The 12,391-nt window shown below is 39.5% G+C and overlaps 1 protein-coding gene across 14 annotated transcripts in view; it reads left to right on the top strand.

Moving 5' to 3' along the window:
* MIPOL1 (mirror-image polydactyly 1) overlaps nt 1-12,391 on the top strand; it is a 202,072-nt gene that overhangs the window by 144,969 nt on the left and 44,712 nt on the right. For all 14 annotated transcript variants that reach the window (XM_064460309.1, XM_064460298.1, XM_064460299.1 and 11 more), the window contains one exon: nt 1,502-1,596. In XM_064460309.1, the coding sequence (XP_064316379.1) occupies nt 1,502-1,596 (95 nt within the window). The remainder of the gene's footprint in view (nt 1-1,501; nt 1,597-12,391) is intronic.

Below are 12,391 nucleotides of genomic sequence, written 5' to 3' on the forward strand. Positions count from 1 at the left end.
CTATATGTTGGTCAACAGTTTTGCACTATAGGAATATTATATCAATATGACATACATTTGCTGAGAAACACTTGGCTGAACTGAACAGGTCTAACCTTAGCCATTCAAAAGTTTACCATATATGTGGGGGAAGCCATTTAAAACATCATCCTGCTGGGAAAAAAAAAAACTAGAAAAAAATGCAATAATAGAACAAGAAAGGATTTGTCATCACCAAGTTTGACACTGTCTCCCACAGCATCCTCCTAGAGAAGCTGGCTGCTCATGGCTTAGACAGGTGTACTCTTCACTGGGTAAAAAACTGGCTGGATGGCCGAGCCCAGAGAGTTGTGAACAGAGGTAAATCCAGCTGGTGGCCAGTCACAAGCAGTGTTCCCCAGGGCGCAGTTTTGGGGCCAGTCTTATTTAATATCTTTATCAGTGATCTGGATGAGGAGATTGAGTGCACCCCCAGTAAGTTTGTAGATGACACTAAATTGGATGGGAGTGTCTGTCTGCTCAAGGGTAGGAAGGCTCTGCAGAGGGATCTGGACAGGCTGGATCGATGGGCCAAGGCCAATTGTATGAGGTTCAACAAGGCCAAGTGCCGAGTCCTGCACTTTGGTCACAACAACCCCATTCAATGCTACAGGCTTGGGGAAGAGTGGCTGGAGAGCTGCCTGGCGGGGAAGGACCTGGGGGTGTTGGTTGACAGCCAGCTGAACATGAGCCAGCAGTGTGCCCAGGTGGCCAAGAAGGCCAACAGCATCCTGGCTTGTATCAGGAACAGTGCGGCCAGCAGGAGCAGGGAGGTGATCGTCCCCCTGTACTCGGCACTGGTGAGGCCGCACCTCGAGTACTGTGTTCAGTTTTGGGCCCCTCAGTACAAGAGGGACTTTGAGTTGCTGGAGCGTGTCCAGAGGCGGGCAACAAAGCTGGTGAGGGGTCTGGAGAGCAGGTCTTATGAGGAGAGGTTGAGGGAACTGGGGTTGTTTAGTCTGGAGAAGAGGAGGCTGAGGGGAGACCTTATCGCTCTCTACAACTACCTGAAAGGAGGTTGTAGAGAGGTGGGTGTTGGTCTCTTCTCCCAAGTAACAAGTGATAGGACAAGAGGAAATGGCCTCAAGCTGTATCAGGGGAGGTTTAGAGTGGATATTAGGAAAAATTTCTTTACTGGAAGAGTCGTCAGGCATTGGCACAGGCCGCCCAGAGAGGTGGTGGAGTCACCATCCCTGGAGGTGTTCAAAAAAACCTGTAGACGTGGCACTTCAGGGCATGGTTTAGGAGGCATGGTAGTGTTGGGTTGACAGTTGGACTTAAAGATCGTGGAGGTCTTTTCCAACCTTAATGATTCTATGATTTTTTCATAAGAATTAAATAGGCAGCATTACAAAACAGTACAGCTTTATATACATAATTATAATAAAGCATTACTGAAATGAATGCACAAAGCATTGTTATGTTTTCAAAGCAATATGGATATTCTGAATAAATTGTTTATCGTTTGATTATTGTTTTGCAGGCAGACTCAATATCCTTGCAACAAGAAAAGGAGGCCGCTCTTCAACAGTGCAAAAAATTAGAAAAAGAAATCCAGGCATTGCGTGTTTATTACAGGTAAAATAATTAATGCTAATATAAATCAGTGACTCATAGGGGAAATTTTCTGTACTGTGTCTGACTGAGAGTGAGGAAATGGCCTTATCAAATAGGTATTTGTTGGAAATGTGAATACATCAATGAATCAAGGCCTGCATTTCTGCTTTACTGATCACCGACGATCTCTTTGAAATAGAAGTCCTTTTCTTATAGCCTAAATTTTCTATTAGGTTCTTCTAGGGGAAGGGGAAGGTTGCTGGCAGTTGATTCTCATATAAATGAAAAAGAATAGTAATGCATTCACTTAAAAACACGCAGACAAAAGGGACAGTTGACGTAAGTGCTTGTTTCTTCCCTGGTTGTTTGCAAATACCTAACTTAATCAACATAGATTTCAAAATAATAAAACTTAATCAACATAGATTTCAAAATAATAAAATCTGTAATTCTAAAGGGCTGTTTTCTTTTCAACTGCAACTTAATATATATGTTTAATTCCTTACGTTCTGTAACAGTTTGCAGAATGAGAGAAATAGCCATTCTCTCGTTAATTTGGTGGGCTGCACTGAATATTTGCATGGATCAGTGGGTTTTAGTCCCTCAGGAAAAGCTCTGTGTGGTCCAGTGAAGGAGTTAGGTTGTTTTATGGAGTGATGTTGGGTTACAGCTCTCATTTCATCCTGACCTCCTGTGTGAGAGGGGATACAGAGCTGCCAGCAGGTTAAAGGCAGGAGAATTGGCATCAACACAGCAGAAAATTGTGAATCTGAAGGCTGAATGTCTGTGATGAGGGATGTGGCCTGCAGAGGTAAATAATAAATGTAGTGTGAATATTATGTTCATTGGAAATAAAGAGGACTAGTTAGTTATGACTAAAAAGCATTTGCAGTAGCAGAACTATGTATGTTTCCAGTGTTTCAGCATTTACAAGTAAAAATACCTGGGTTTCTAGAGGTTTTTAGAGTTTCCCCTTCTCATTAAGTTTATTAAAACCTTGGAGGGAAGTTTCAAAACCAACTTTTGTTTCTAAATCTCATAGGCATTTACTTAAAGCCTGTTAATTGTGAATAGAAACCCCAAGCAATTTGTGATTATTGCATTTAATGAATTTGGTCAGCATTTAGTGTGTGCACAAATTATGGCATGATTTACCAGGCTAGAAAGAATTTATTATAGTGCCCTTATTACTCACTTAAATGGGATTTGTAGGACAATTTAAAAACAGAAATGCAATTTTTGTATTGATATTTCAGAAATTAAGCATTTGCTTGTGTTGGTCTCTGCACATTGCAGGAGATTTTTTACTGACTTTTGAGTTGTTTTGAGATAGTGTGTCAAGTTTGCACTAACATATAGTATTTAACAAGTATAGTAGACAGCACCCTCTGTTTATTGATGTAAATGCTTTAAATCTCAGAAATATTAATAATAATGACTTACAGAAATCACCATTAGAATGTACCATGTTATTAACTTATGGCCCTTACTTTGAACAGGCAAAATTTCATTGTAAGTTTGATTATGGTATTTTGCAAGATTTAGTCATAAGGTGTGGAAATACTCATCTGAATATCGCCTGGGCTATGAACTATTGTATCACTACTAAGTTGTACAAGTTACATAGTAGTTCAGAACACCAAAAAATGAAAGATTTTAGCCCCTACTTGTTGTTCTTAGAGGATGGGGTTTTTTGTAATGCCTTCTGAAGTGGACGCACAGAGGCACAGATTGACTGAGGTTGGCAGGGACCTCTGGAGGCCACCTTGTCCAATCCCCCCTGCTCAAGCCAGGCCACCTAACGCAGTTGCCCAGGACCACATCCAGCTGGGTTTAGATTATCTCCATGGATGGAGACTCCATGACCTCTCTGTATAGAGACGCTGTCCAAGCATGCAGAGACACGGCTAGGAAAGCCAGAGACCGCCTAGAGTTGTTGCCTTTGACATCCCTCGCAGGTTCAAGAAGGGCTCCTATAAGTGCATAAGTAGCAGCGTTTGAGGTCTTGTGCCTATCTTTTGCCTTGGTTAGAAATTAATTGCACCATTATGAGTATTCTTACGAACATCTTAACATTTCGATTACAGTTTCCCATATATTACATGAACATCTGCAGCCTCTGTCATGCAGTAGTGTGGCAGTACTTTGAACACATGTCATGGTTTTAGCTGGGATAGAGTTAATTTTCATCACTGTAGCTGGTATAGTGCTGTGTTTTGGATTAGAAAAGAGGTAGATGAAGAGAAAAATATATGGTGTGTGTGCATAAAGCTTTGGGGACTGTATCAGCCTAAGGGTGGGCTGGCTGCAATAATCATGAATGATGAAGTAGAGAATGGATTTCCCAGGCTGTCCCAAATGAGTGAAAACTTACTCTCTGTTTTGTATGTGAAGGCTAGTTAAGGAATGCTTGTGTAGATGTCTGCTGGGTCTTTTTATTTCCTTTTACTACTTGCCATGCTAAGGTAATCTAGAGTAAGCACTGAGAGTGTTTTTTAGACAGCCTGGTTTGGACTGAGGTGGAAGTTTGGTGCTTTGATCCAAGTGAGTTAGCTAGACGATTTGCTTTTCAAGACTACGTTTCCCCGGAGTTATTTCTCTTTTGGACTTTAGAGCTCCCCAGTGAGCAGAATATAGGCTTCCACACATGGCTCTGCCCCTCATCTGAACTGTAGAGCTACAATGAGATGCGTTATTATGCAGGGTGCACATTTCCTTCACCTACTGTTCTGTCATCCCTTTGCCAGCTTCTCCCACCTTCTGTTGTCTCTGTGGTGCCAGGATGACAGCAGCTTGGGAATTCTGGTTCCATTTGGTGCCTTCTCCTCCTTCTGCTCTTAGGTCTTCCTTGGCCTTAGAAAAAAACATTTTCTCATACTTTTCTTATTTGTTTCCTTGTTTTAACCGAGATTTCTGCATCATCCTTTAAGTTAGGAGAAACAAATTTAATGAAAAAACCCAAATACTGGAGGGTAACGTTAAAGTCTACAAGGGATACATAAAGCCATGCCTTAACACACAACCACATTTTAGGAGTTTGGTCATAAAAGTAATGACTGTATGTATATATTAAAAATATTTGAATGCATACATGTGTAAACAGTAACATTAAGATGTGTATTTTTATACTGATCTGTCTTTCACTGACATTAGTATCATCCAGAAGCAACCAAATACCATTTTATTATACAGAATCAGAGAAGAGATATTTAGGTCCATAATATATGTATGTTTGAACATGCAACTGTATGCATACACAGGCATGCTCAAAGGAGGGAAACGAGTGGAGACCTCCAGGGAAAAAAAAAAAAAGACCAGTCCCCTTTTTTTTCTACAGGAGAAAAATTCCTGGTATCTAGAACACTGCATCCAGTTTTGGGTCCCCAGTAAAAGCAAGACATCTATAAATCGGAGCAAATTTGACAGAGGGCCACCAGTATGGTCAGGAAGCTGTAGCATTTGCACCGTAAGGAGGGACAGGGTACTGCTCTTGTTGAGCCTGGGAAAAAAAAATTTCCTTCTTCAGTGGCTTCAGAGAAATATAACAGCAGCCTGAGAGTGTCTATGAGGAGGTTATCAAGAAGGACAGTGCTGCATAGCAAAAGGGTGAGAGACAACAGACTTGAACTGAAACGAGAGTTTCAGACTGGTTATAAGGGAAAACTTTTTCACCATGAAGGCTGTCCATCATTGGAACACGTTGCCCAGAGAGGTTTTGCCATCTCCATCTTTGGAGATTTCCAATGCTTGACTTGATAAAGTCATGAGTAACCTGCTCTGAACTCACAGTTGATATCACTGTGAGAAGAAGGTTGTTTGGACTAGAGACCTCCAGCGGTCACTTCCAACCTGAATTATTCTAGAATTATGTGATCTGGTAGCTACTGCTGTTTGAAGCCATTCGATTTTTTTTCTCCACTGTGAAAGAAGTGCGTGTTGTAAACCATACTTTGTGCAGATGGAGTGGAAAGTGAATCCTAGCTGAAACTGGAGTTTCATGCAAGGCCTGAAAGACCCAAACCAAAATTAAAATGAGCTTTGGGGGAATAAATGGTAGAACATGGATTTCCATCTGAATTTTTACTTTCTGAAAAGAAAGCACATCCCAGAACAATTCCAGCCTTCTTTAAAAAGAGAGAGGAGTGAAAAGGAGGAATAAACTCCTACAGAAGGGAGAGGAAGTTGGCTCTGAATAAAGTTGGGCAGGTTCTCAGCCTCTGTTTGTTCTTCTTGCATTGTTTCTGTGTCATGTCTCAAAAGGAATATTGCACTTTCTGAATAGTAACCCAAAAATACATATCAGAAATTGAAATTTGCATAACAGTTAGGAACAGTATAGGATTTCTAGCTTACTAATATAATTGTTTCAACACTGTGCTATTTAAGCTAGGGATTAATGCAAATCATAGATCCTCAGTGACCAAAGAAGGCTATATCCAAATAATCAGTTTTGAAGCATGTGGGAGGGTTAATCCCACTACCTCTTTCTCACATAGCTCTGTTGTTTGAACGTCATCACAAGTTTCTTATTTGCATATTTTCCAGTTACGCAGTCTGTCCTTTTTTATAAACAGTTTCCTTCTATTTCAGTAGTGCTTTGGAAGTGTACTTCTCCTACATGTTAAAATGCTGACAAAGACATATACTATTGCATACTGATTATTTTTCACGTATTAGCTAAAAAAGTACAACTGTGTATGAGAAATACATCTTTACCTAAGGAAGTACTTATATATTTTTCTAATTTTTTTTTAAATCTAAAATACTTCTCTGAGAAGCTCTGGCACCAAGAGTTTTCACAGGCAAATAATTTAAACAAATTCTAACTAGTACAGCAAAAGGTACACCTCTAATATTTCAACACCATTGCAAAGAAAGAGAGGAGAATAAAATAAAAATACAGGGCTATCCTTACTTAAAAGTGTGTTTTTGATAGGTTTCATGTTGGGGTCAGATGCAGTGATGGTCAACTCAATAAAATTATTGTTTACTCTTCAGCTGTGTAAGATATGTACATCTGCATTCGTTCACACACCTTTGAATGAAGCTGCTGAGGATAAGAATTGCTATGTCCAGGCTCTAAGGTAAAATTTAGGGATGCTTTTAGTAAGCTCGAGTAGTTACTTCAATGACAATTTAAGAGGCTCCTTTGTGATTTAATCAAGTGCTATAAAAGCCACATATTTGCCAAGTCTGATGTTCACAGGGGAGGAGGGACAATGAAAACTTTTTGCAAAAAATCTTTATCCAAAGGCTCTTCCAATTTGCTGTTGAAATGTGTGAGATGCAGAAATAGCTGCAGGCTGGGAGTCGCAACGGGAAGAAATTTACATTTATCGCAGCAAATTTCCTAATGAACAGACATTTGAAAAAAAATTACAGTGCTAAAATGAAATTTAATTTAGAATTATTTTTTACTCTGCTGAAGTTGAGGCAAAGTAAAGATCTGAAAGAAAGGTCATAATAACATGGAGGGATGGAGTTTTAATGGCAGATGCATGTCACAATGCTAGGAGTTGCACATTGCAGAGTAATTGGAACCTATAAGTTAGGACCAGCATGCAAGAAAAAGATAGCTTATTTTACAATTTTGTGACAGTTTTCAGTAATGAAATAGAAGAGTATTTAATGAAAGTATTTAATGACAGTATTTAGTGAAACCTCTTGTAATAGTAAGTACTATGACCTGAAATAAATATTTTTAGAATCAGACATTCAGTCAATATGGGTAGCTTCTCCATCTGAACTGCAGTTTTGTTCCTTCCTAACCAGTTTTATCACTTCTAAAAAGTTACTAACTGTTGAAGAAGTTTAATAAGATTTTAACCTAAAAGCTTCTAATGCTCCAGGTGCTTCAATTAAATTGGAATTCATGTTTGTGACACAAGCAAACAGTTTAAATATCAGTTGTTTTTATGGATGGTCATATATTTTTCCCACAAAGTCTCTTGTAAAATTACATGGAGGTTCATCTTTTTAAAGATTGAAATTGATAGACGTGAAAGAGAAGAGAACCGAGTTTTTTGTTATTTCCTTAAATGAAAGACTTGTAAGCACAGGGACAAGCTCAATTTTCATTTTAATTACAGAACTAAATCACCCTATAACAGGAGAAATAGATGAAAAAAGATGCTTTGCAAGGCATTATTTGCAGTTTTGGAAAAAAGGCTGCTTTCTAGTCAGGCTCTGAATACAGTGATGTGTGTTTAATTTACTTCCACTCTATAGTTCCATGTCGTATGTTATGGAATATAATACTCAGATGGTACCATTTCAACCATGCTCCATGGAACCTGTGCATAGATATATAATGGCGTAATTCTTGCTGTTAGACTGTTCCTCTTGTTCCAGTTTTAAGGGCTGTTAAAAGCTATAAATTATTCTACCTAATATGTCAATATTCAATCTCCTCTTGTATTCTGTGTGGTTCACAGCCACTGCAGTAGCAAGTCAGAATACAACCGGCTAAATATTCAGTCTCCTGTTCTCTGACTGACCCCTGCTCAAACATTTCAGCCTGTTTATTCTGCCATCTCAGTCTTTTTCAGACATTTCTCTAGCCCAGGTTTCTCTGAGGGGGACATGGTGTGTAGCAGGATATTGGGCTGCTCTAACATCCAGCTTCCCAGTCGAAATGAACTGGAACCCATTTACAGTGGGATTAGTGAGCTTGCAACCACTAGTGCAGAGTGGTGATCTCAGTCCTTCCTCTAAAGCGATAGCAGGATACCTTGAGCACCTGCCCCTGCAGTTTACCTCAGAACTGATCTTTTCCTGGCTGGTTTTTTACATCACTTTTTCAGTTACGGCCGTTGGCTCATTTTCCTGCTCTTTTCATCCTGTCTGCTCACTGCTATTCTGGCAGTTGCTGTCATTGTTTCAGTATTAGTTGCTTTATACATAGCATGGTATAATTACAGTCTTTAAGAAGAATGACCAGATAATTATGTAACTGTAAACCTATAGTTCTCTTTGCTGAATGATTTTGGGGAGAACAGGAAGAAGACAACAGTTGTGTTTTAAGTATTTTCTGTCCTTGCAGCAGTAACTTCTATTTTATCCAAGAGTTTTAGACCCCTGACATCAAACATAAATCTTGAGCTAGTTAATTTTCCCAGTTCCAAGCAGAGGAGAGATTCTCTTTTATATCAAAGAGATGACGTGCTTTTGTCTATTACACAGTGGGACACAGTGTGATACGTCTTCTTGTGAAGGAACCTAACCCACTCAATTTGATGCAGCCTAACATATGGGGAAAAAATGGTTCTGTAAGGGACCGCTAATGTTTTTGTTTGTCTTTCATTATTAAGACAAAACTCAGGTACTATTCAAACTATATTTCTTAGTTTATTCTCTACATAAAAAGTCCAGATAATTCCTGTGGAAGATTTGGACATGCAGGGAATGAAGTTTTAGCCCTTGTTTGTGGTTTGTTGTTTTGGTTTTTTTTTTAATATGCATGCTTTCTTCCTGTTTGTTTATTGAACTGAGTGCTGAAATTAGTAAAAACTGGGGGTGTTTTTTTAATTGTCTTTTAAATCAGATTGATTAAAACCATACCTTCTCTGAGCAACCCATGGAGGTTTCAGTGAATTTTAGTAAATTTGTGGGGGTGAGGGGAGCCAACACTCTGGTAGTTTGGACCCGGGTTTAGAATCTGCAGGTTTAAGCTTCTCCTCTGTTACTGTGCCACTTTCCAGTGGGGTGCTGCAGCCCTGAAAGAATTAGGATTTTAGGTTGGTTGGTGTTTCTCACTCTGTAGTCTGATAAGCATTTTCCCACTGGTAAGCCCCTCTATCTTCTTTGCCTTTGTCTCCTTATTGCTTGTGCGATCACAGCTCTTGTTAGTGTTAGAGGAGACAAAAACCCAGGGTTTGGGGACTGTTTCATGAACTGGATCACACAGCTGAAGGGGGAAAAACAGATCAGTAAGCTGCTCAGCTTTGACAAAACGGCTGCATGAAGTTTTACTGGTGCTACTGAGATTTCATGGTGTCTTGGTGCAGGTGAGTGGTGGGGGCAGAACCCTAACTTGTTATCCTTGTTATCCTTATGTATTTCATACTTTATTGGATTTATTATCCTCTTCCCCCTGCCCCATTCCCAGATTTCTTGTTCTCTAGCCTGGAATTGTTTATTGTTTCTCCTCTGCATTTGCTCTACCTTCCAGCAATAATAAAGTCAGAGAGACTGACGTTATAAATCAGTGGATAGGGAACTTTCTTGGGAGCGTGGCAGACCAGACTCGCATCTGTACTTCAATTAATATTTGACCATTTGCACTGTAGAGGAATGGTAGTGAGAGACTCTGGTATATATCATAGGCTTGGTGTTTACAGTGCCTGTTTGGCAGGCAATGAAAAGGCAAAGTAGTATCTGAATCTGTTGGAGGGGTGGAGGGTGTCTTCTTTTTTTTGCCTCCCAATGGAATGTCTTAGCCATCAGAGTGCTCTCCGAGCTTCCTCTGTCTCTCATTCATTTAGACACACCCAAAAATACCTTTGAATATTTATCTTTTTGCCTTGACATGATTTTGAAAATTTTCCTAGCTCACTGAGAAAAAAACCTGTAGTATGGAAAAACTCAGCTTTAGTGATTTATAAAAACTTCAAGGGAGAGGAAGCACTGAGCTGTCAGAGGTCCCAGCCACCTGATGGAATAACAGGCCACCCCATGCCATCCCTGCAACCAGCACAGAGGTGAGTGTAGTACACCCAAATTGCCTTGTGCTGCTGTTGACTCAGGCGTGGACTAGTCTGACCTACATTTTATGAAATCTTTGTGCCTAATGTTTCCAGCGGCTGGCACTTGGCCTTCAGAGGTGCCTTGCCAATAGGAAACATTAAGCAGCAGGTCTGAGGAGGAACATGGGCAGCATCTATATGGGCCAAAGTGCCTAACACTCCGGTGCAGTTTTACTTTGTACCGTGTACTGTGCTCATTTCACTACTGCCTCTGCTACTGGGTGTGTTATATTGGCAAACTCTCTCAAGTTTTTAAGATTAGTTGAGGACCAGCAAGTCACTTGTTGTGCCAAGCCCATTAAAGCTAGAAGCACTCCTTCTACTGTATTTCATCAGATCTGAGCAAACTTCTTCCCTACCTATTTGCTGTCATGGGGTAATGTGAACTTAAACACTTACTTGTTGTTTTTGCTGCGATGGACCTTTCCAGATGAGTTTCTGCTCTTCTCTAAGAGCAGGGGTTTGCTTGACAGAAAGGAATTCCTTGCCATCGGACGCTGATACGGTCTCACGACTCTGTATACATGGCACTGCTAGCTTTCTGTTAGCAGCTCACCTTCGCCTGTCTGATTCTTTCCCCTTCTCTTTTACCTCTGCTCACTGTGGTTTTCTGTTATGCCTTCCTTGTTTTCTCAGTGAGCTGAAAGTCTAGGAAGTGTAATTTTCTTCAGTGCTTTTTTGAAATAAGTACATAGCTAGAGGTTTCTAGGACCTGTTTTTCAAATTTGTTAAAGCCTAATAAAATGGAGTTATTGCAAGCAAGGTTTAAAGTCTCTGGAAGAGCTAACTGCGACCAACTGACTGCGACTGATAAGTTCGAGTAGATTAGTTATACAAAGTATTCTACTCCTGTAGAAATACTTGTAAAAATTAGGACATCGAGATCAGTAGAGTTAATACCTATTCTGTATAATGTAAGGATACTCAAAAGAAACATGGGAAAATCTATACAGAGCATATGCAGGATTATGAAATCTCTTACCTGGTAGAAAGGCTGTGTGACCAGAGGCTACGTATGCTGATTCTGCTATTGAAATGCTGAATGAATATAGATGAATCACATCACTAAACACTGCTTCAGCTGCTTTATTTGTATAAACTGAATAAGAAGTTTTACCGTTTTCCATAACACCTACAGAGATCTATGGTTATGAAAATGCAGGTACTCGTACTTCAAAATGAGGGAAGCAAAACAGATACAGGATAAGAAGCAGCCCTCTCTAGAGCAAGTTAAAGAAATACAGGAAAACTGTGTGTGTAATAAAAGCCGTTTGAAAGACAAATTTTCCCATGAGAAGTTTGAAAGAAAATCTAAAACTGCAAAAATATAATACAGCTTGCCCTATAAACATTGTATGAAAGGGAATTTCTTTTGTTATGAATATGATATTTAGAAATAAAGTAATAACGTTGTCAGGAGGACTTTAAATGCCATTTCTTTTTTGTTGATTTTTCACAGGATATGTTTTTATGTTAAAATGTCAATAATAAGGAAAATGTTCATTTTGATGCGTTTCAGTTCTCTTCAGCTAAAGAACTGAAACAAAACAGCATTTCAAGCTGAGATGTCAAGGTGAAAGGAAAATTTTCACTTAGAAATTTGCCACAGGAAGCCGGCACAGGTTTTCTGTTGGAATTTACCTCTCCCAATAATAAAAAAAAAATTGTTTGGTGAGAAGACTTTCCACATGAGCAATTTTCAGCCAGTGCTAGACATAACATTGCTTTTCTTACTTTGATCTTAACTCTGCTCACAGTGGAGTCAATTGAAAACTTCTGTTAGGAAGTATCTAGGAATTCAGGTTGCAGAAGTCTTCTGCCGGTCTCAGAGCACAAGCCAGAAGACTACCCACCTGTTGTGTTTACAAAGAGAGAAGCCAAGAGTAAGGTGTTAACTTTATTCAGTTGCTTTTTTTAATTTAGAACTTTTATTAAATTGCTAAATGCACGACATGCCGATGCCTTTTACTGGAAAAAATTCTGTTTTTCATTCCATCCACAAGCTGCTTTTCTAACTAATGTGATAGAGGGCTCGTGTTTTGGAAGCTGAAGGTTTTTAAAATTTTGTCCAG

Source organism: Phalacrocorax carbo, chromosome 9, assembly GCF_963921805.1.
Source record: "Phalacrocorax carbo chromosome 9, bPhaCar2.1, whole genome shotgun sequence".
Lineage (NCBI taxonomy): Eukaryota > Metazoa > Chordata > Aves > Suliformes > Phalacrocoracidae > Phalacrocorax > Phalacrocorax carbo.